General features: G+C 54.0%; 1 protein-coding gene across 3 annotated transcripts in view; it reads left to right on the forward strand.

Moving 5' to 3' along the window:
- The window catches only part of Coro2b (coronin 2B), a 108393-nt gene that overhangs the window by 15154 nt on the left and 69205 nt on the right, over nt 1-24034 (forward strand). Inside the window, exon 1 of one of the 3 annotated variants that reach the window (XM_074061519.1) lies at nt 8953-9285. The exons of 1 other annotated variant lie outside the window; for it this stretch is intronic. Coding sequence is in view for 1 of the 2 variants with exons in the window: in XM_074061518.1 (XP_073917619.1) it covers nt 9222-9275 (54 nt within the window). In the remaining variant the exon portion in view is untranslated. Of the gene's footprint in view, nt 1-8952; nt 9286-24034 lie in introns of those variants that run through there. One more of the 3 variants, XM_074061518.1, reaches the window with a different exon arrangement.

Below are 24034 nucleotides of genomic sequence, written 5' to 3' on the forward strand. Positions count from 1 at the left end.
TTTCTGCACTGCCACCCCATCTCCCCTCGGCCGTCCTGCTGATTCTCAATTTCCACCTGGAGAAGTAGGGAGGACGTGTGTGTCTGGCTGGCTGTTAATTGAACGGGACAGACACTTCCCGGCTGGGCCTCAAGGCCTTGGCATTCCTGTGTGTGTCCGCATCCAGGGCTGTGGGGCAGTGTGGGTATGGAGAGGCCGACAGCAGACCACAAGTCTCAGGTCTGCAGGTCTCTCACGCCCATTCCCCGCGAGCCTCAGACACGGCCTGAGTGCTAGCACACAGAGCCCCCCGCGAGCCTGGGGGCCCTGGGGGCCCTGGGGGCCCTGGGCATGCTGGGGTGGAGGGGAGGCTGCAGGATGGCTGGGCAGGTGAGGAGGCGGGGGCGGGGATGAGAGGTTGGGGGCCCGCCTGTCCCTGGGCTCCACCTGGCCAGCACCCCTGGGCCCTGCTGGCTGCCATGCCTTCCGGGAGGCACCGGGAGCAAAGTGGTGAGTGTGTGGGAGGAGCTTTGTCAAGGGGCGGGGGCTGCAGGCTGAGGGGCAACACACACACTGAGGAATGCTGGGAGGAGGGAGCCAGGACAGGAGGGATGGGCGGAGGAGAAGCTTGTCTAGGTAGAGGACAAGTGGCCGGGCAGAGGGAACAGCTGCGTGTGCAAAGGCCCTGGGAACAGAACCAAGGGCTCCAGGAATGGAGACACACTGAGTGCAGCCCAAGCCTCACTGCACCTCCACAGGGCTCAGACCCGGGGGAAGGGGGCATTTGTGAGGACTGTGCACTTGATTGTGAACTTGATCCTGAAGGTGGGGACAGAGGGGACTGCTTGCTGGTGGATTTTCTGCCTAGCTGTCACTGTCGGCAAGGGACCAGCTCAGCGCCAGGCTCGTAGAGGTGTTCACCAAGCTACTTGCTGGACAGCCAGGGGCCGACCAAATGAGCGCGTGAACAGGACACAAAAGCAGACAGATGAGCGAAAGCGTCCTGACGGGCTGCAGAAACAGGGCCAGGTCACCAGAGGTGTCACGGAGCCTGGGATCTCCAGGGCAGAGCCAGGCCAAAAGCTATGGGCTGAATTGTGTTCCCCCAGTGATGCTGGAGCCCTGGCCTCCAGTGCATTTGCACTGGGATTATAGGTACATCCCACCACATCTGGTTTATTAATTGAGATAGTGTCTTGCTAATTTGAGTAGCTGAGATTACAAACTTAAGCCACGGTGCCCAGCCCCCGGGCACGTTTTGAACTCTTAGCTTTCTCGTCTGTGAGTGGGGAGAGCAGTAGCCACAGAAGTGTTGAGGGCATTGACCGTGACCGATACGCACAGAGCACTGGACACAGAGCTGGGCGCAGTGACCGTTGCACAGATCCGAGTCCTCTCTCCTCTCCTCCCGTGCTTGCTTGTTGCTGGTGTCCCTCTGGGGCCCCCCTGCCTCCACATGCGTTGCTCAGAATGCTTGAGGACCTCCTGTCAGCAGCAGCCTAAGGTCAGGGAGTAAGTTTGGCTCTTCATGGCTGGTCCTCCAGCCCAGTTCCCCACCCCAGACTGCCCTTCCTGCCAACAGTAGACCAAGCTTGCATGGTGGCTGAGGACAGTTGTCACGTGGGTTATCAAGGGGCAGGTGTGCCTGCACCAAGGACGCCCAGGAACGCCTTGCCAGGCCCAAGCAGGATTCCACACCAGGAATTCAACTTCTTTATTATTATTATTTTTATTTATTTTTTGACAGTAGTAGAATTTGAACTCAGGGCTTCCTGCTTGCTAGGCAGGCACTCTACTACTTGAGCTAACTCCCAACCCTTTTTGCTTTAGTTATTTTTCAGGTGAGGGTTCTTGATTTTCTTCCCCGGGGTTGGCCTGGACCGAGATCCTCTTACTTTACACTTCCCACATACCTGGGGTGATAGGTATGCACCACCATGCCCAGCCTTTTTGTTGAGATGGGGTCTCGCAAAGTTTTTTGCCCAGGCTGGCCTGGAACTTCGATTCTCCCAATCTCTGCCTCTCGAGTAGATGAAATTATAGGTGTGAGGCAATGCGCCTAGCCACCAAGTTGTTTTTTAAAGAAAGGCAGTCTGATCTCAACCGTGTGGCTAAAAACCTGACCTGGTGGGGTGGCACATGCTTGTAATCCCAGCTGCCCTGGGGGCAGAGGCAGGAGGATCTCGAGTTCAAAACCAGTCCTGAGACCCTGTCTCAGAAACAAAATAAAAACGCAGGAGCTGGGGGCATAGCTCAAGTGGTAGAATAGCTTGCCTAGGAAATGTAAGGCCCTGGTACCCTAAAATCACACAATGAAACCAAAGCAGGGTGACCAGAATGTGTGCATGTCCTCGCCAGGGACTTCTCTGGCCGGGCTGGGGTCCTCTCTATGTATAAAGCGGGATTAAAAACAGCCACCTGACTTCTGTGTGAATTCAACCCAAATTCCCCAGCCTCACCTTCCAGTGCCGGAAATCTCACCTTCTGAGAACCCCTGGGGAAAAGGGCGGGGTTGTGGGAGCTTGTGTCTTAGCTGGTTCTACTCTTCTGGCAACCTTTTGAGAAGTTTCTGGAAAGAGGGAAAAAAATCCAAGCTCCCAGCTGCTCAGCAGGGCTGTGCTTGCATGATTCAAAACCTTATCAGCTTTTGTGAAAAAGACACAGGAGGCAGAGTGTGGTGTTGCTCCTTTGGAGCAATTTGGCAACCTGTATCGCGAGCCATTAAAATGTCCACATCCGGTGGGTGACCCAGAGGGAGCGATCCAAAGGCCTGTGCCTCTAGGCTTATCCCGGCCTTATCTGCCTGAGGACGAACTTAGCCTGGCTAAGTAAATTAGGCAGCTTTTATCCGACCCACCATTCTGTAGCCATTAAAAATGGCAGTACCAAAATGACTTGGTGATGAAATGGTGGGGCGCGGTTTCATTCGCCTTGTGATTGCAACCAAGCAGCAGCAGTTCTTTGCAAAGTCCAGCTGTGCTCGACTGGACAGCAAAGGGCGGGTGATAACCCTCCAGGCAGGCTGGGATGGGGAGTGGGGTTGACTGTTCTGTGTACTGGGAGGCATGGGTGGCAGGGAGTGCAGATTGGGTGGGGAGGATTTGAGCAGTGTACTTCTGGGCACGTGAAGGCGAAGATGTCTGTGACGATCCAAATGAGTGAGTCTGAAGCTGAGGGGTGAGGCCAAGGCCTGGGCAGCGGGTCTCGGTGCCATCGGCTCTCTTGTGTGGTGCTTGGATCCCTGGGTGTGGCTGGCCTCAGACAGCGAAGAGACAGGGGACCTCTGAGGCGTGGCTGAGCATCAGGGTTTATTCAAAGCTCCCCAAGCAATTCTAGGGCCAGGGAAGGGGTACTGGATTTAAGGGAGAGGGACACAGCTGGGTTTGGGCATAAAGGCTCAGAGAACCAGAACCAAGAAGGTGTGGCCAGGTGAAGGCAGAGAGAAGGAAGTGGTCATGTGTAGCAGCTGACCAGAGGGCAGGCCTGAGCAGGCTTGGCCTCTGGAGGGAGGATGGTGATGGGGCGAGGCTCCCAGCAACACCCCGATGGTCCCCAGTGCCCAGCATGGCCTTCCTTGAGCGCTCATGGGCAGCTGGCTGTGCCTGTTCTGTTGGACTGAAGGGGATTGCTGCTCAGTTGTCCTCTGCAGTAAACATTGCCCACACCCAAATTCTGGCACAGGAGCTCACAGGATTGTTGAGCTGCTTCTGGGAGGAAACGGCCATGTAGAAAATGCAGTTTGGATACAAAGACATTGAACTGATAAGGATGTCTTGATAGCTTGTGGGTGCAGTAGAGCAGAGTTTGAACCTGGAACAGACCTGGAAAATCCCAAGGGTAACTGAACAGGAAGCTTCGATTCCCCCAGGGGCTCAGCCTCTGATGGCTGCAGGGAAAGGGGGCACAGAGGGTGGCCAAGCATTTTGCAGGGGCTCCGTGCCCTCCACTGACTGTTGATTGATTCAGAGCAAAGAAAGGGAGGAAGGGAGGAAGGGAGGCCTGCTGAGCAGAGCATTTGCATCCCAAGCTGGAGGGCACTGCCAGGAGCCCTCTGCACACATCTCCAGTCTCCCGGCTTTTCCCAGCTCCCAGGAGTCAGGACAGGTCCTGGAAGGCATAGCAAGGGGCCTTGTGGATTCAGTGGGCTTGGCACAGAGGGCCCGACTGGTCTCTGTTGCACAGTGCTGGATCTCAGTCAGGAAGGCTCTGATGGCTGAGGTGACTCCAATGCCCCAGAGGCTGGAATCATCTAGAAGCTCTTGCACACTCGTGGGTGGGACCTGCACTGACAGGACGCTAAGCTGGGCCTCCTGATTGGGGCATCCACACGACATCCCCGTGTGGCACAGCCACCTTGGAGCAAGCAGATGTCCTCTGTGGTGACTTGGCTCAAAGCAAATGGGCCGAAAATGGAGGACAAGGGTGGAGCACCTCTGGTAAGCTGGCCTTGGGAGCCAGTACTGGCCATTTCTACAGTCAGATTCCCTTGCTAAAGGGACTTCCGCTCTCTCCAGCTCCTCTCCGTGGTGGGCCAGACTTGTTCTCCAGGAGCAGACACCATATGCCATTCATGTCCCTTTAGTTCCTCTCCTTTTGTTCAAATCAGGTGCCTCGTGAAACGGCCTGAGCGTGAGGGATACCCGGTCCTGCGGCCCAGCTGCTGCTGCCAGACCACAACTTTGCAAGGCTGCTAAGGCTGTGAGACCTTGCCAATGGCAGGCATGGTCCCACTTCTGCTCTCTGCCTCAGCCAGGCTTCCTTCCCCGACAGGCAACCCAAACCAGGCCTGATGGCTAACCAGAGCCTGCCTTTGTGATGGATTGGACAGTGCCCCAAGGGTGAAGTGACCAAGGTTTGGCGTGCTCTGGCTGGCTGCACACAGCCAGTCTCAGGGGGTGTTTGGAGGGTGCAGTTTCCAGGCTTCCTGGGAGGAGGGCCAAGAAAGCAGGCCCCCCTCCCCCACACTCTGGTCCTCTGCAGCTCTGGGGTCGACCACTCCCAGGCTAGGCCAGTCAGTGCAGGCTGACCCTCTGGCTGGCTTGTAGCCCAGCTCGTTCCCCCAGGGAGCCCCCAGCCACTTCCTGTATTGCTCCGTGGGTGTGCACTCGTGTATTTGAGTTGCGGCCAGGCAGAAAAGAGATTTATCAGAGAATCCTGTGATCTTGGCACCACCACCTCCTAGCTCCTCCTGTCCTAGGGAGGGAACCCCGGAACCCCCAATTCCTGAATTCTGAGTGGCTGAAGCCTCATGCCTTTGTTCTGGCCTCTCCTGAACGGCCTTTCTCAGGCTCCCACAGCTGGTCTTGAAGTTGGGGGGCTCCAGGAGGGGACTTGAAATTTATCATTGTCATTGTCATCATCCCCATCCCCCTGTCCACAATTGTGGCCTCCATCCATCCGGTTAATAAGTAGCTACAAAAACTCCCACTCAGTGGCAGGAGAGAGAGAGAGAGAGGAGAGAGAGAGAGAGAGAGAGAGAGAGAGAGAGAGAGAGAGAGAGAGAGAGAGAGAGAGAGAGAGAGAGAGAGAGAGAGAGAGAGAGAGAGAGAGAGAGAGAGGGAGAGAGAGAGAGGAGAGAGAGAGAGGGAGAGAGAGAGAGGAGAGAGAGAGAGGGAGAGAGAGAGAGAGGGAGAGAGAGAGAGAGAGAGAGAGAGAGAGAGAGAGAGAGAGAGAGAGAGAGAGAGAGAGAGAGAGAGAGAGAGAGAGAGAGGAGAGAGAGAGAGAGGGAGAGAGAGAGAGGGAGAGAGAGAGAGGGAGAGAGAGAGAGGAGAGAGAGAGGAGAGAGAGAGGAGAGAGAGAGGAGAGAGAGAGAGGGAGAGAGAGAGAGAGAGAGAGAGAGAGAGAGGAGAGAGAGAGAGAGAGAGAGAGAGAGAGAGAGAGAGGAGAGAGAGAGAGAGGGAGAGAGAGAGAGAGAGAGAGAGGAGAGGATGTCAGACACTGTCCTCAAAGGGCAGTGGAGGGAAAACCAACTCACAAATGGTGGCTATAGCAGTAGACAGGCCACCCCAATGCCTGCACAGTGCCAGCATTCAGTGAAAGTGTTTCTTCTGGGGACCCAGTGTTAGCACTGGGCCTCTGGATGGCTAGGGTTTGGACTTGGCAGACGGGACAAGAAGGTGGAAAGGGCCACAGTGACAGGAACAATGTGAACATAGGTCATTAAGGACCAGAGGCTGCAGATGCCTTGAAGGACACATCTAAGTTCAAGAGCATTGTCGTTCTCTTCTCCCCCCACCCCTTTTCCTCTCCTGGAGCCTTCTCGGGCAGAGGAGAAGAGGACAGTGAACCCATGTTTAAGATGTCAACTTGTGTGACATCACAAGGGTCTGAACCAGACTTGGACCGATGGAGGGAGGGGAAAAGAGGAAATCTCTGAGCTCTGGACAGGGGACCTCACCTCCTAATCCAAATCTTCCTTGAAGCCCTGGAAAAGGGGTGGCTGTGGAGTGGGGGTGACTGTGAAGGGGGTGGCTGTGGAGAGGGGCTGGCCATGGAGGGGGTCATAGTACATTTTCTTCTTTGCTGTGGTCCCCAGTACCTTCCCAGCCAGGCCAGCTCAGCTCTCCCACTCTGCTTGGTCACTGCCACTCTGTCCCCAGAATGTCCTGTGCCTGAAACAACTGTGTAAAGCTACTGAAGGAAGCGATGACTCTGGCTGCCCAGGGTTAGTGACCTGGGACTGGAGGCTGCTTTTCACTGCACAAGGTGTGAATGACCTTTGGGGCCTGGTCACTGGCTGTAATGGCAGACAGGGTGGGGTGGGACAGGAGGACAAATCAGGTCCATCCAGTGTGGCTTGACCTGGAGTTTGCCTGTGTCATGCAGACAGGCTAGTGAGCTGCAGGCCAGGATGCTGCAATGTGTATCCCTTTCACTCCCATCTTGCTATGTGAGACTCAGCACAGAGAGGAAATGGACATGGTGGTGATGCCCTTCACATTCAGGGTACAGAGGTGGATAGTGACCGAGCAGCCCTGGACGTAGGTGCTGAAGGGTGCAGACCTGCGCTGTCCTCAGGACCTTGCAGCCCCTCGGTTCAGTGCCAGCAGCCCTGGCTAATGTCCAGGGATGCAGGCTGGAGGAGGAGCTTGGACTCGGTGGGATGGGACAGTGTCTCTCACTCTGGTTTAGAAAGCAAGTGTCAAGTCTCTTTTGAGCCTTAGGGTCTGCATTTCCCTCCAGATCCCATTGAAGGGGACTGGGGACTGGCCTAGGTCCTTGCCTTGTGCACCTCCATCCCTCCTCTCTCTCCCATCCATCCCACACCTGCCCCTCGACCAAACACTGTTTGTGCAGGTTGTGTCTGTGGAGAGCTGGTCTCGGCTCAGCTGGGTGGCTACAATTTGGGGGTAGTTTGAGTGTGTTCCCCACGGTTTTCATGTTGAAACTTAATCCCTGTAGTGTGGTATGAAGAGAGTGGAAATGTAGTCCAACTGTGGTGTTTGGAGCAGGCTTTTGGGAGATTCTGAGGATCAGATGAGGTCATCAGGGTGGAGTCCCACGGTTAAACGCTGGAGGCATTATAAGAAGAGGGAGAGAGCCCAGGTCTCACACCCACCAGCACAGCTCTACATTGTTGTCTTGGGACTCTGCCAGCAAGAAGACTGTCACCAGATGCAGCCCCTGGACCTCAGGTCTCCAAAAGTGGGAGCTAAATAGACCTCCTTTCTTTATAAAGTTATTCAGACTCAAATATTTTGTTATGAAAAACACCCTGAAACACTGAATCCTGGACCTGAGTGGCTGTTTCTCCCACGGTCTCGTCTTCTAAGGAAGTGATGTGCTTATTGCACTTAAAAAAAATGGCTTATCACTGTGCAGAATAAAAAGCTGTGATACCCAGTTGAAGAACTTTCAGCTGGGAGGCCAACACAGTGTCAGACCAGGCACAGCGTTCACATGTAGAAAGAGGAAATGGACCTAGGAATCAACACTGTGCTCTGGGGCCAACTCAGAGACGTCACCTGACACCCAGAGATGTCAGGTTGCATCTCCGATCCACACCCCTTGAGCAGTCAAGGAATGAACCCAAGGGGAAAAGAAAAGAAGCACTTTGTGCAGTCTTATTTGTTTTAGCAGGAAATAGGGAATGAACAGGCAGAGTGGCTCAAGTGGTAGCGTGCCTGCTTAACAAGCGTGAGGTCCTGAGTTCAAACCTCAGTGCCACAAAAAAAAAAAACAAAAACAACAAAGAAAGGAAGGAAGAGGAGAGAAGAAGGGAGGGAGGAAGGGAAAAGAAGGGAGGGGGTAAGAAAAGAAAGAAAGAGGGTCACCTCTGGACAACCAAGCCAGGCCAACGTTGGTTCATCAGCAGGAGGGACTGTGACTCAGCCACTGAGGGTGATGTGTGCGTGTGCACCTGGGAAAGACAGAGCACAGACTACTGAGCTACACCTCCAGCTTTAAGATGAGTGTCATTTTCAGGTTATAAAAATGATACATGTGCATTCTAGAACATTTGGAAAATCAGGGAAGTGTAAACATAAAATGAAAAAACCACCCTTCACACTGCTCTCCCCAGATACCACGCTTTGCACTTGGTATCTTCCTTTCCCTTTTATCCCCATGTGTGTGTGCGCACACATATCTTATCTTTGCACCTAGTAGTACAACATTGTATCAGAAGCATTTCCACACAGTGCCACTGTCATTATAGTTCTAGGAAGATGCTGGATCGAAACCAGCACATGCTAGGCAAGCGCTTTGCCTCTGAGCTACACCCCACCCCGCGGTGGTAACTAAGACCACATGTCTTTCATTCGAACAGTCCACATTTTGTGATCCCTGAATGCATCTCTGGGATATATCTTCCATTGGTAGCATGTCATAAGTTCTACATGACTTTTTTCTTTCCCAAAGGACGATGACCCAATGGTCAGTCCCGCACTGATTGAATTGGGTCGGATGAAGTGCGGCTGTGCTCCTATAGTACCGCAGCGCACACAGGCACAGCCTATGGTAGCAGCCTCCTTCATGGTTAATGGTTTCCGTTTTCTACTTTTAGGAAACAACCCTGCACGTGAAATGTGACCACGTTGCTCATGGTTTATTGGGGTGGATTCCTGGGAAAAGATGTAATGAGAGAAAATGAGTGAGAGCTGTGAAGGCCGGGATGCATTGAAGAGGACCAGATGTGAGCCTGTGGCTGCAGAGGGATGGGGGTGGGCATCACTGCGTCAACCTCTGATCTTCTGTGACATTCTTCGTGTATAGACTTTGAGGACAAATCAGTAGGAAGGAAAATGAGAAAAGGAGAAATATTCAGACCGGCAGAGCAGCCTCAAGTCCTGGAAGGGGTGAGTGGAGGTGAGAGCTCTGAGGTCTGGGGTGGGATGGGAAGACTGGGAGCCATTGAGGTGAGAGGCCAGGATTTAAACACTCCCGAGTTCTTGGGAGCAGGGGAGCAGAGCTGTCATAACTACCAGCAAAGCCAGGGAGAGCACTAGAGTGGGCAGAGCAGGCCACCTGGGTTCAAGGCCACCTGCGGCTCTCATTCTCTCTCACCAACCTTGACCTCACATCCGCAGCCTCCCCTTCTTCCTCCATGAGTGTGCGGGTGTGGATGCGGGTGTGGGTGGAGGGGGGTGAGGCGTTTGGGTTCCCTCCAGATCTGCAGATCTACAGCTTGGCCTTCCCAGAATTTGGTGAGAGACAGGTGGCCCTCTGTCTCTTGTGGGCATTTGTTCTTTGGGGCCTGGAATGGCTTTCTGAGCCCCTCACTCAGCTCCAGAACCCCAGAGCCACCCATTCCTCGGGGACCAGTGGGGCCAGGCTCAGCCTGACATGGGCTCACCAAGGCTCCAAGGGCCCTCAGTGACACCTGCTGCCAGAAGAGGCAGGTGGTGGCCGACTTTAATCATAGCTTGTAGTTTTTAACCTTAACTGGGGTCAGACATGAACACACACACACGGTCCTGAAAGTTACACAGGACGTAGAAACAGTGCTCTGGTGAGCACAGGGTTTGGCTGCCCTAATAAAGACCCAGTGTGGCATAAAGAAAGTTAAAGTCTACCATCTCTTGTATGGCGGTCTAGGTGTAACTGGCTAGGCCTTTAAGGTGAGTAGAGGCCGGGGCTGCTTCTCTTTTGTTGCTCTGCCAGCTGAGATGGCCCCCGGCCTGTGCACTTGCCCGCCTGTGGGAAGAAGACCAGAAGGGGGAGCTCCCCTGCCTTCTCCACCGCAGGCACTACTGCTCATATCTGACTGGCCAGAACTTTATCACATGACCGCACCCTAGGTTGCAAAGGCACTTGGGAAATGTAGGCTGTTTCCCAGCTAAAATGGGAGGGTCAGTACTAAGAGAGAATAGAATAGAATTAAAGAAATAAGCAGTCTCAGCAAAACCAATCTTCAAACTCAGCACTTCCGGGCTCCAAACAGCAGCAGCTTTTTATGATGGCTTACCAAATGGAGGTTTGTTGAAATAAATGAAGCATGACCCTTTTCCCATCTCTGCCCTCTCCGACCGTCCCTCCTTTCTCCCAGTGCAGATCTCGAAGCGCCAATCTTCCATCCACTGGCAGGTGGAAGGCTCTCTCTGAAGGGTCGGGAGCAGACTCGAAATTGCAAACCCTTCTTTGACTTTTTGAAAGTCAGTGATACCCAATCCTATAAACATATACTTTAATACAGTACTGATGGTGCTCAGACCTGTCCTCCTGACCCCAATAGGATCACACTGTGTTATGTGTCAACCTAGACTAGCAGACCTCTGGAGCGCAGTGGGTCTGGAATCAGTCTTCTCAGATGCCTGGCACTTCTGCCGCCCCTGCAGGGCTTCTACTGTGTGCACCTGGATGGATGGCTCCAGCTCTAGAGTCCACTTGAGAACACATGACCCTTGGTGTCATCTCGAGTTGGTTCCCATGTCCCATTGCTGATATGCCAGCCTTTTAGTGATAAATGGCTGTGAGTTTCACGCCGTTAGTGACTTAGCTCATTGTGGACCAGACTGTGGGATACATTTTCTCATGAAGCCCATATTTCATTAAGCACGGTGTCCTGAGGGTGTCATCTGTGGGACACCTGCCATGGGACCTTTGGTTGCTGTTACAATGCAGATTCCTGGACTCTCGTCCCAAACCTGCATCAGAATCTGTGGGATCGGAGCTTTAGCACCAGCCACAACTTCTGACACACCTGGAAGGCGCTTGTAGCCAGGTTCGAAAACAAATCTCTCAGATCCTATTGCTAAGGCAGCCATACCGAAGCCCTCAATTCTGTTTATGGAGGAATGACGTTCATATGGTTTTTATATTCTGCTTAAATAAATAAGGCGGCTCTTTGAACCCTCTTCAGGAAACACATAATAGAAGTTTGGTAGCACCTCCTTTTTATTCTGATGCATGAGCACAGGTAGGTGAGGAGCCTGTGGGCCAGGCAAGGTCAGAAATCACTGCCTCACACACCAAGGAGAGGCAGTAGCATCTGCCAGAGCGACACCAAAAGAAGGAATGTGGGCTGAGACAAGGAGGGGAGCTGAATGATCCCCCACGGGTCAAGAGAGGACAGCACCTAGGACCTCGAGGTCAAGGATGCATCTGGGGCTGGTGGAGACCCCCATGACCCTATGGAGATGCCTCGTTACCATCCCGTGCACTGTGCGCCGGGGGAGGGACCCTGTGCCCAGGGCTCTCAGCTGTGACTGGAGTGCTTTGTGTCCTGACTGTGCCCCTCACAGCCCCTTAGTGACGGCCTGTTGTCCAGGATGGCCCGAGGCTGGTCCGGGCCCATCCCCATGGATTATGCAGTGATGGCTGGGACAAAGCTGCTGTGTGTGGGAGCCGGCTGGGGCGGAGGCCTGTCTCCCCACAGAGTCCTGTTTACCAGGCACTGGGAGGCGAGCGGGTAGCATGGGGGTGCTGTGGATGGCAGACGGGCTTCCCAGTGGGGTCCCTGAGATGAGTGAGGTGAGGGTGTCACGAGCAGTGCTGTGGCCTTCCTAGCTGTGAAGGAAGAAGTTTGAACTCAGTTCAAGTTCAGAGCAGCCAGGCAAAGAGCCCCTCCTGGGTCTGCTGGGGACATGTGGTTTGGTCATCAGCATGACTGTCTGGCTGACCTTGTCCACAGTGGGCCAGTAATTCCCTGGGGAGCCTGCAGAATGTCCTGAGGACCTCTGTAATCAGAGTGCACAGAGAGTCAGCCTTCACTGTGGACCAGGAGCCCCTTGACGGGTGCTGCTGGGTCTTACACCTCTCTAAGCTCCCTAACCCTGGGGCCTGGTGCTGGGTGTCTGCCCACTGTGGGTTTGTGGCACGTGGAGGGGCTTCCACCCCTTCGCTGGGTGCCCACAGCTGAGCTTGTGACCAGGGCTCAGGCGCAGAGAAAAGGCAGATGGACTGTAGTCTGGACATTTTGTCCTCCCCACCCCCACGGGGAGGCATTAGGAGGCAGGGCCTTTGGAAGGTGATGTGTGGTGAGGCTGAACTCTTCATGAATGGGTTTTAAAAACAGTCCCTAAGACCCTTGCCCCGTCCACCCTATGAGGATCCGGTTGGAAGGTTCATGTAGGCACAGAGGGCGTGTCCTCACCAGGTACCGAATCTGCGGCACCTTGACCTTGGACTGTCCTTGTTTATAAGCCACCCAGCCTTTGGTACTTCCTTATACAACCTGAATGGACTAAGACAAGAAATAAAACCTCGGCCTGCACTAAATGCTGACTGCTGGATGGGAGACACACGCTTCCTGTGATGAGGACGTGAGGAGGAGGCTGCCATGGAGGGTCCGCTGGGGCCCCAGCTGGGCAGTTGACGTGCAGGCCTCATGCCCTCCTCCCAGTGGCCCTGACCATGTGAGGGCTCTCCAGTCCGTATGGAAGAGCGCTGCTTGCATTGGTTAAGCAGGTGCCCGAGGACTGGCGTAGGGCCAAGCTTCTGGGCCGTGGGTAATGGCAGTGGCTGCTGGAGACACAGCTAATTAGAATGGTCTCAGGTTCCTTTCCCAAGTAATACCCTTACCTCTTCACCACCCCGTTCCTAATTCTCGTACACACTTAATGGGGAAAGTTAAGAATCTTGGGGTTCTGGGTATGGTGGCACATGCCTGGAATTTGTACACTCAAGAAGCGGAAGCAGGAGGACCTTGAGTCTGAGGCCAGCCTGGGTGACACAGTAAGCCTCTGTCTCTAAAAAATCAAAACAGGGCCAGGTGTGGTTGTGTACATCTATAATCTCAGCTACTTGGAAGGCACAGATAGGAGGATTGCAGTCTCAGGTGGCCTGGGCAAAAAGTGTGAGACCCTACCTTTAAAATAACTAAAGCCAAAAGGGTGTGTGGGGGTGTGACTTTGATGTTAGAACACCTGCCTAGTAAACACAAGGCCTTGAGTTCAAATCCCAGTCCTGCCACAAAACAAAATGAACTAACAACAGCAACAAAACTACCCCAAGAGCACCAGGTGCCAGGGTTGTAGCTCAGTGGGCAGTGGTAGACCTAACATGTGAGAAGTGGGCTTGATCTATCTACAACATAGCAAGAAGATTTTTAAAAGATAAAAAGAATCTCAGGCAGGACGTGCATGACTTGAAGCTCTCCAGTTGCCCTACTTCTTCCGCTGACAGGTTTTTGGCCTTATTTTCAGTCTTATTTATAGACTTCAGACCTTCACTGTAACTCCAGCAGGAGGGAAGTCCTTGCTCAAGGTCAGGAAGCCCTCCAGGATCTCCAGCTCGGATTCCCTCCTGATGGCTGCCTGGGTGCAGACACACACTGCTTGCTGGGTGCCCTGGGCAAGTGTGCGAGTTCCAGTTGTGCTGCACTGATAGGACAGGCACATGAGACACAGAGTACACGGGGAATCCCAGCCACAGTCACCTGCGATGTCTTCCACATGCAAGGCCTGGATTACCTACCGGGGCTGGGAGCAGAGCACTGGCAGTCACGTGGGGGAGACAGGCGGGCAGGAAGGAGCTGTACACTGAGTACTGAACTGCATTTTGTTCTGGAACCAAACCCACACAGCCAGACGAATCCCAACTGTGTGGATCGGAGACTTTGGGGATCGGGGTGTGGAGTGGCAGCTCCGTGCACGCACACGTTCTCAGCCAGCTCTGTAGTCCCAAATGGCAGGTGATGTCACCACATAGATGGGCAAGAAAACAGGGTCCAGGCCAGGAAGGATTTGGGGAGTTTGGACATTCTTCTTTCAGTGTAGAGACATAGCAGGTGTTGGAGCAGAAGAGGGTGTGGTTAGAGATGTGTTGGTTTTATTTGGAAGAAATCTCTGAGGATGAAATACAGGGGATGGGAAGGAAGGGAGAGAGGACACCTATTTACAAACACAGCTATTTAGCTTCCCTGGGCCATGAAAAGGGGAGAAGAGGCTCTGGCAGCAAAGGGGGCACCAGGCTCGGGTGACATGGCTCAAGGCTGTCACGCTGAGCTGCAGCCCCCGGCCCATCTGCCTCCAAGCCCTCGCTTCCCGGTGACTGCGATGTAGGACAGGGAGCTGTCCTGCTGGGGGATGGGCGGGAACCCAGAGCAACAGCAGAACAGACCATGTGTTACCCACTGTCGCCCTTTGTGTCTGCAGACCCTGGAGCTGCCACTGACCCCTCACTCTTGAGGGGACTGGTTATGCTTTCTGAGCACTGCTCTAGTTAGTGTCATTTGTCCTCGCTTTGCTCTCAGTCCCAGTTGGTTCTGGTCCCAGTTCTGTTATAGCCCTGCCCTAGACCTTGAGCAAGTCACTGACCAGACTGGGCCTGCACACTCCCACCCGTGAAACGAAGAGTGGTGTGCAGCTGTGTGACTGTCTGTGTGACTGTGCACGTGTGACCATGCATGCACGTGAGTGTGCACACGTGAGTGGGTGAGTGGTTGTGAGTGTGGGTGTGAGATGCACGCGTGAGTGTGCACACGTGAGTTTGAGTGTGCATCACGTACATGTGTTATGGTTTGGACCTGAACTGGCCCCCGCAAAGCCCCTGTGTTGGTGGCCTAGTCCCCAGGTCGGTGATGGGCTGGCGAGGGCTCTGACCTCTGCAATGAATTGCTCCTTTCCTTGGCTCACAGCTGGCTGGGCCACTGGCAGGCGTGGAACTGTGGGGGGGAGGGCCTGGTTGGGAAAGTGGGTCACGGGGTGTCTTTAAGGGTATATTTTATTCTCAGCCCCTTCCTCTCTGGGTCTCTTTTGCTTCCCTGTTGCCATGAGGTAGTAACTCTCCTCCCCGTGCCCTTCCACCATGATGCTCTGCCTCGCCATGGCCGAGTGACCATGGTCCGCAGTCTCACGAACCCCACGCTGAAATAAATCTTTCTTCTTTACATTGACTTTCTCTGGTATTCTGTCACAGAGACACGAAACTGAACGCACGCCTGTGTGCGAATGTGTGCGTTCTCCAGGGAGGAAAAAGCAGTTATTGTGAAAATGGCCCAGCATGCATGCACCACCCTCACACAAAGTGTGTGTCACATACACAGAACCAAATCGGAAGTCACACCGTGCACCCTGCAGCCCACCTCTTTGGTTCCCAGCCTTCTGCGGGAGGTGACCCACTGTGAGAAGGACTGGTGAGTGTCTCACGGCTGCCCCGTTGTGTGGCATATTGACTGTACGTGGGAAAACACAGCGAGGAACTGTTGTTTTGACTGGCAAAATCAGAGGCGCAGCTCCTCGGTCAAGTGGCACTTGAACCACATCCAGACGGGGGATGGGATTTCTGTAAACAGAAAAGGGGACAGGCGGTCACATCGTGAGTGTCCAGCTGAGGAGCTTGCGGGGTACCTGGTGTAGGTGCCTGCTTCCTGATAGGGGCAAGGCGGGGAGCGTGCCTGGGGATTTGAACTCAGGAAATATGCTGAAATCTAAATATAAGATTCTTAGAGTGTGGCCTGGTGTCACTTCAGAGCTAGTTGAGGGGACGTTTGAATTCGGGGCTGAAGTTTTAGAATTTCATTCTGTAGTGAGAGGTAAATGTGGTACATCTTTGAGCAAGACGTAGCGCCTTTCTTTGGAGGAGGATCCAGTGCCTTGGCACAGGGGATGGGTGCAAGGAAGCAGGGCCACCTTCTGGAGATGGGAGCAGTCTCTTGCTTCCAGGTCGGCAGCCTCAGAGGACATCACACCCTCGGGATCTTAGGGATGAAGTTGGGCACATGCGTCACACACTGGTGAGAGCAAAAGGACAGTGATTCACGTTGCCATTCTTGCTTTGACTGCTAGGGAACTTAGAGCTCCCATCTGTGGCACTTTTCCCAGGAGAAGTTGAGAGCTAGTGAGTCTCGTCCTCTACCCTCGCCTTCCTTGACTCTTAATTTCACCACTCAGCTTCACGTCCTGCTGTGATGTATACATTTTGTCCCGGAACAGATGGAAGGCCTTGGAGGTGGTCTTACACCTTCGCGGGCTTCCATTTCGGGGGCATAGAGGTTATCCTGGTCCTGGAGGGATACTGAGTGACGAGAGGATCAAAATGTGCCACATATATAAATATGCAAAGGGGAAAGGAAAGGGGAGGGAATGCAATGGAGCGTGAACTTGTTCCAGGTACACCGTACGCGTGTGCGGAATTGTCACAATGAAATTCCCTTGCGTTGTTAATGGATGTTAATTCAAACATAGAATAAAACTTTAAAAAATGAAACATTTTTAAAAAAGAAAATGTAGAGCCTGGCACTGGTGGCTCACACCTATAATCTTAGCTCCTCAGAGATCAGGAGGATCGCAGATCGAAACCAGCCCCAAGTAAATAGTTCACAAGACCTAGCAGTTGTGAGGCCCTGAGTTCAAATCCCAGTACTGCCAATAAAAGGAAAGGAAATGTGAAGAGGCAGAGGGTGGGGGGGAATAGCTTAGTGGTAGAGCACTTTCATAGCATGTGCGAGGCCCTGGCTTGACCATGCGCCCAAAAGAAAACATAAAATATATATGATTTGTAGAAATGCTAAGACATCTTGGCAGTGATGCGATAATAGTGAAGTTTAGAAAACACTAATTCCCTTCTACCCTTTGTCTGACACACGAAGAAACCGAGGCCCAGCCAGGACAGCCCCTGCCCATGTCTGTGAGTCCTGTTGGTTATTTTAAGTTAAGCCACTGGAGTGAAGCCAACCTGCTTCGAAAGCCTGAATGTAGGGATCACCTAACCCCATCTTACTTCTGAATTATTTTTGCATATCCTTCTTTTCTCTCTTGTACTCGCTCCTTCCCTTTTTAATCAGAGCCCAGCAGACAGACCAGGCAGGGCCCATACTGCATCTTGCAGATGTCCTAACTGAATTGCAGAGAGGCCTCCCTGTGCTTGTCAGGCAGCGGGGGTGGGGAACCAGCATCAGTGATGAAATCCCTGGGCAATGGCTGTGGAGTGTGTGATGGGCAAAAGCAAGGCAGGCAGCTGACAGTCCCCAGGTGGGAGTGACCAACTGTGGGCAGCCCATGACCTTCTGGGAAGTTCTGCCCTCTGAGAACTCAGCTCCACACGAGCAGATGAGAACAGCAGAGCCTCTTTAGGGACACTGGGCCACCAAGAAGGCAGCGTTCACTGAACAACTGGGCATCTTTGAAGTGTCAGGCCCTGTGCTCACAGCGGGGATGGAGGTTCAGGTCAGCCAGACACTTCCCTGGCCCAGGGGACTGTCTGGCAGGGGAAACAGACACATAAGGAGCCACCAGAGCACAGCGTGGTGTAGCATAGAGGGCTGGACAGAAAGGGAGGAAGAAGCACTGGTTCTTTCTCAGAGACCCCAGAGCCTCACAGGGGAGGAGACACCTGTGCTGTGCTTTCAAGGTTACATGGGATTTACTGGGAGGAGAGGAGCCCTGACCCTGTTCCCAGAGTCCCATACATGAGACTGTGCACGTGGGCGGTGGGGCACCCCTGGCTTCACAACCGCCTCTCCAGGTGGGCGGTCACCATGTTGGGTCAGCATCAAGAGTAGGATGAGGAGGGCTGTGCAGAGCCCTCTGTGAGAAGCAGCTGGGCGTTGGGGTTAGGTCAGCCATTTGTGTTAGGGGGGCCACATGACTCAGGAGGAGTCCTGGACGGACCTGCGTGCAGAGCCTAGCTCTGCTCTGTGCTGACCACGAGACCCTGGGCTCCCGCTCCCCCTTCTGAGCCTTCGTTCTCCATCTTTAACACGGGGACCATGGTGTTCCTCTTTGCGGTGAGGGCTGATGAGACAAGGTGGAGAGACGTTCCCCAAAGTCTGGTTGGCACTGAGTGTGCAGGACCTCAGCGACCATGATGGCCACAGAACCCAGATGGTGGCTGTGTGGGCCAGGTACAGTGTGTGGACGTCAACGTGTTCTGAGACCATCCTGTGGGAGGGGGTAGTGACCAAACGTGAGGATGTGACTGTTGGCTTTGCCTTTGCCGCAGTGTGCGCTGCCTGGGCCAGATGTGCCTGGGGACTTTGGTGGCTGGGAGCTGGGGGTGGAGGTCAGCCTGTCATTCACTCTCAGGCCCAGAGGACTCCCGGCGTCAGCCGGTTCAACCTGAACCAGCTCTGAGTCCCATCTCTGGCACCTGTGCTGAGGGACTTTTGGGTTCTTCAGTTGCCTCCAGTGACAGGAACTTAACTCCTTCCCAACACAGCTTCCTACCGTTAGCATCATGCCTTCTCCTGGGCCGTGCTGCAGGGTCACAAGACGCACCCAGCTCAGCACAGCAGATTCATAGGCACTGGCTGAGCACTTACTTGGGTAGACGCTATTCTAAATCCGGGACACAGCAGAGGCTTTGAGGCTCTGTCCTCTGGCTTAGCTTATCTCACATCAGCCCTGTGAAGTGGGCAGGACAGGGCTTGGGGTCATTCCAACTTCTCAGAACAGGCAACAGGCTGGAGGCAGTGAGGGCAGTATTTATAGGTTCTAGAATGTGTTCAGGGCTCTGCATATTTCTGGAAATCTAATCTTCCCATCAGTCCCACAAGAAAACCCCTGTTACTATGACCCCATTTTCCTGATGAAGAAAGAGGCTCAGAGAAGCTGTGTTGCTGACCTAGGGTCACACAGCAGGAAGCCTGGCTCTTCTAAGCCCCACTCTGAAGACCTCTTGTGTCAAGGCACATCCTTGTTCCACCAGCAGAAGGCCATGTGGGGACTCTGGCAGATTGCACATGAGTGACCTCCAGTCTGCCCCAGCCACAGCTGTGTTCCTTCACCTCCTCACCCCACCCCACCCCATCCTGAGGGGGCAGCAGTGTGTGAGGTCAGCCTCTCCCACCCTCCATGTGAGCTGGGGTCATCTCAGGGCAGTGGGGTGGACTGCCAGTGGGAGAAGCCCAGGTCAGCCTCAGAGGCCTTTGTCCAGAAATCCTGCCAGCGTGTGCATCCCGGGGGCCAGCACCTGGCTCTGGGGAATGGCAGCGACTGGCAGGGGTGGAGGTGGAGCTTCACCTGTGCCTCTAGCCAGGGTGAGATTGGAGGCAGGTGTCGAAGCACCCAGCTTTCCGTTCTCCACAGCCACAGGGGCGCGACCAGGCATCTGGCCCCACGTGGAGAGGAAATCTGTCTGTCCACCCAGTGCTCCTCATCGTAGAGGCAAGGAGGACCCAGAGGCAGGGTGATGGCAGAGGCTGAGCAGGACTGGGGTGGCAGGCCCTACCCTGTACCATCTGGAGCAGGTGACCTGACCTTTTCCCCTAAATCTGCTTCCTCCCCACATGCATGGGAATAAAAACAGAAGCCAGCTGCCCCTCTTAAATAAAACCAGACCCGACGCTATCTCAAAATAGCCAGAGCCAAAAGGTGTGGGATGTAGCTCAAGTGGCAAAGTGCCTGCCTAGTAGGTGCAAAGCCCTCAGTTCAAACCTCAGTACTGCCCCTAAAATATGCCTACTATACGCCACCACCAGGCACGCGAGAAGTGCTGTAATGAGGGAGGTGACGAGGCGTGACAGGAGCTCCCTGCTACTCCCAAAGGGGCAGCCGTGGGTGTGTGCCACAGCCCTCAGTGGCCAGAGTTTCTGATTTCTGATTTTTTTTTCAAGGAAAGAGAGAAATGCGGATTTTTCTGGATAGTTTAATGTTGGTGACTCATTGAGGACATTTTTATCACTATGCTGGCCCTCACACACACCCCACATTTGTCAGCTTGGCTGAGTGCTGGGGTCCCTGTCTCATGGCCTCTGGTTTGTGAGGTCTGAGTGCTAGGGACACAAGGAGGCAGGGTCCCTGCATCAAGGCCAAGGCGTTCTTGCAGGAGGAGCCAGACTTAGGAGACAAGGCTCCACGAGCCGTGCGAAGAAGGCCGTGAAGACTCTGCTGAATCTCGCACACCTGTGACTGTCGGGAAAGGCACCCAGGACCAGGTGACATAAGGTGGATCTTGATGAATGAATAGGAGTTTGTGTACCATGAGAGATACGCCATCCAGGAGGACCAGCATGGACAGAAGACATGGACAAGGAAGAGCCTGGCCCCTGTAGAGAATGGCAGGCCAGCAGGTGTCCTGGGCACCTGGGGCGGGACGATTTTCCCACCATTAATTCCTGCAGTTGAGATGCAGTATTTCTAAGCCAGGATGCACTTGGTGCCCCTGCCTTGTTTGGCTCTGTGTCACCTCTTCCAAAGTCCTGCTGGGCCTCTGGTGGCTGAAGTGAGGTCTCATCCCAAGTGGTTCACTCCTGTCCCTTGGAGCCTAGGCTGGGGCTGTGTCTACATCCCCTCCCACCGCCACCACAGACACAGTGCAGCGTGACGGGGCACAACCCCGCAGGCACTGGTATCACAGCCAGCTCCTGGGGAAAATGGAAGACCCAGCTGCACAGCAGTGTGGGTCCCCAATAGCAGCAGCAGTCCCGGGTGGTGCGCCCTGCAACTGAAAGCCTTCAGGATGGAAACACCAAAGCAAGGTTCAGTGTCTAGTGGCGGGGGAACCTCCTAAGCTGCCCCAGATTCACGTGTACCTGCCACAGCCCACTCTGGCTGCAGGTGGAGGTTGGTAGCCTGTGTGACAGAGCCTGGACTGGGTACCTTTAGTTCTTTTTGCTCCTCTGAACCCTCCAGGGAGGAGTAATGTGGACCAGAGGGAGAAGCTGAGGAGACTGAGGCATGCCGGCCTCTGAGAGAGGGGAGAAGGTAGTAAGATAGAGCCAGGACCCCACGGGTTGTCTCTCTTAGAGCAGCGACTCTCAGTCCTCACGATGGAAGGACCTGCCAGGCGTCGTCATCAGCAACTCCATTTCAGTGCTTATGGAAAGTCTCCCCAGGTGTCTGAGGCACAGGAACTCGCCTGCTGCAGTCAGCACCCTGTTCACAGCCCTCACCTGGATGTCAGTCTCACCAGGAAAGGCACAGGAGGCAGAGCAGCAGGGGGCCACGCATCTGTCATTGAGTCACTCAGCAGTCACTGATGGGATGACACAGGCTCTGGGCACAGGCCTGGAACCAGACATGTGGGTTTGCTAATTCCAGCCCCAGGGACTAAGATGGGCCTTGACAAGGCACTTCCCTTCTTTCTGCCTTATAAAACCTTACTTTTGCTTGTTTCTTTGTTTGCTTTACTTTGGCGCATTCATCACTGTACCCTGTGCGGGTCTTATTCTGCAGACGTAGTGTTAACAACTAAAATGTCATCCTAGGCCCTGGACTTTCCAGGAAGTGAGGCTGAGCCAGGCACCCGGCAGGGCCTCTCCCCAAGTGCCCACCACGGCGGGGTGACTTCAGGTGCAGGCGGGTCTCCAAGTGGACGTGGCACAGGAAGGCAGACGTCGGGGAGAGATGGGGAGGATTCTCTCTGCTGACTTGCTGGGGTGGTGGAGCTGACCTCAGGCTTGGAACAGTTGGGGAGTCTGACCTCAGCACGGCAAGCTAGCATGAGAGGAAACCGGAAGCACGGGTGGCACAGGTCTGTTCTTTATCTGCGGAGCAGGATGGGTGATGGGGGTGAAAATGGCGTTAAGCTGGGCCTTGGAGACTGCGACAAGCCACTTGGTTATCATCCTCTGAGCTGAATGTAGCAGGGCCACCTTGCCTGTCCTCATCTGCTTCCCCATTCCACAGACTCCAGCTCACTGTTCAGCCTCCTACTGGCCCCACACCCTGGCCTCCCTCATCTCCTAGCCTCCCCCATCACAGCCAGCTTGACTTGCTGAGTTTTGGGGGTACCAGTGCATGAGGTTTTGTGCTAAGGGATTTACTCACTCCTCTGTACCCCAAATCTTCCTCTCTGCCCCCAAGCTGGGAGCCCAGCAGGAAGGAAGAACAAACATTGGAAATAATGGCACAGTAGCACAATGGCCATCTGTGGAGTGCTAAGCACACACCCTGTGGCACAGGTAGACCTGGGTTTGAATCCTCTGTCTGCCCCTTCATCCCTGGGGGATCTTGGGCAAGGTCCTTAACATCTGGGCCTCAGCTTCTCCCCTGGAATGCTAAGAGCATCTACCTCAATGGGTTGCTATGAAGATGAAATAAGTCAATATTTGCAAAGTGTGTAGATGAGGACCCGAGATGTCACAAGTACCACACTAAGTATCAAATACATGAAAACTTGCAACATTTGCATCATCCATTTTACAAACAAACAGAAACTGCAGTCAAGAGATGTCACAAGGATTAAGTGCATAGTGTGGGCCATGCGCTTTCCTGTCCTCATCTGCTTCCCCACTCCACAGACTCTATAATTTTATATGCATTTTCTGCTTTAATTCCCACATCGCTGCTGTGAGGAAGCACCCTAAGCTTCAAACTCGAGCCCGTCCTCTGCTCCAGGATTCATGCACTTCTCCTGTCTCTACAGCTCTCGGCCTCCCCATCATCCCTGACCCTTACCTGAGATCACTGGGTCCTGGAGACACAGCTCTGGCTCTGAGAAGGATGCCCTGTTTCCCCTGGGACCTGGAAGACAGGGAGAGCAGGAGAGAGGGTGGGAGGAGAAGGTGGGAGGGACAGTGTGTGTGTCACCTCTAGTGAAGCAGGAAAGAACAAAGTGGAACTCTTATCAGAGGAGAGCCCAGGAGGTAAGGTGACAAGGAGATGCTGGTGAGTCAGGGAGTGATCTTGGGGCTTTGTGAAGTGGCTGCCCACCGAACTGGCCTGCTCCACACTGGAAGTGCTGGAGTGGTTCTGGGGTAACCAACACCCTAGAAAAGCATTTGGTCAGATACCCATGTTGGTAATTGGAAAGGCACCATGTAGGGTTTTGATGTACAGTAGTTCAAGTTGTGCCCTGCAGGAGAGTGCCTGGTAGGGAGCACATGGGGGCTGAAATCCAGCCCAGGTTCCACTCACTGAGCTGTGGGCTGTGGTTTCCGGCTACAGCTGCCAGAGGAAGAGGCACCATTTTCTGTCCCCCAAGAAGTGCCCTGTGCCTGGGGTGGTCCTGACTGCCTGGGAAGAGTAAGTAGAGAGACTTTGTCTACAGAGGTGAGTCTGCAGAGGCCAAGCGATGCTATCAGTCTGGAGATCAGGCAACCACAAATTTAATGCTCATAGTGACCAGGAGGGCCTGAGTCAAAGGGCACAGCCTGAACCAGGACAGGGAGGAGATGATGTACACAGGTGGCTGGGTGCAGAGCAACACCAGGGCCTCATAGCACACTCCTGGGATGGTTGGGGGCCAGCAGAAGGGCCAGAGAGCTGCCTTTCTGGGACCAGATCAAGAGGCTCTGGATGAGGCTGAGGAAGAAGCTAACTGAAAATCCTGACCCCATGACTGTGACCCCAACTCACTGTGAAGTGTGGTTCAAGTGTGGGCCCTTGAATCAGCCGTACGTGCATGCATGTTTGTGTACGTGTGTGCGTGCATGTTTGTGTATGTGTGTGTGTGCTTGTGTGTTTGCATGAGTGTGTGCATGCATGTTTGTGTGTGTGTGTGTGTGTGTGTGTGTGTGCTTGCATGTGTTCACTATATCCGAATGGACACCTTGAGCAAAAGGTCCAGGAGAGAGCATTTCTCAGGCCAGGCATCCAAAGCAGTCAGGAGGAGCCTGATGGTCGAGCTTTGCCAGGCACTCGGGAGGGGAGGGGGGCTCTGGCGTGTGCTCAATGCCCACCAGGCACTGGGCCAGATCTGCACAAGTTGCCATGTTCACCTGTGCCTCTCCTCCTTGTGGCTTTTGTTGTGAGACAGCATCCATCCGGTGGAATAGAGAAAATGGGGGGGTTCC

This window comes from Castor canadensis, chromosome 19 (genome assembly GCF_047511655.1).
Source record: "Castor canadensis chromosome 19, mCasCan1.hap1v2, whole genome shotgun sequence".
NCBI classification, from domain to species: domain Eukaryota; kingdom Metazoa; phylum Chordata; class Mammalia; order Rodentia; family Castoridae; genus Castor; species Castor canadensis.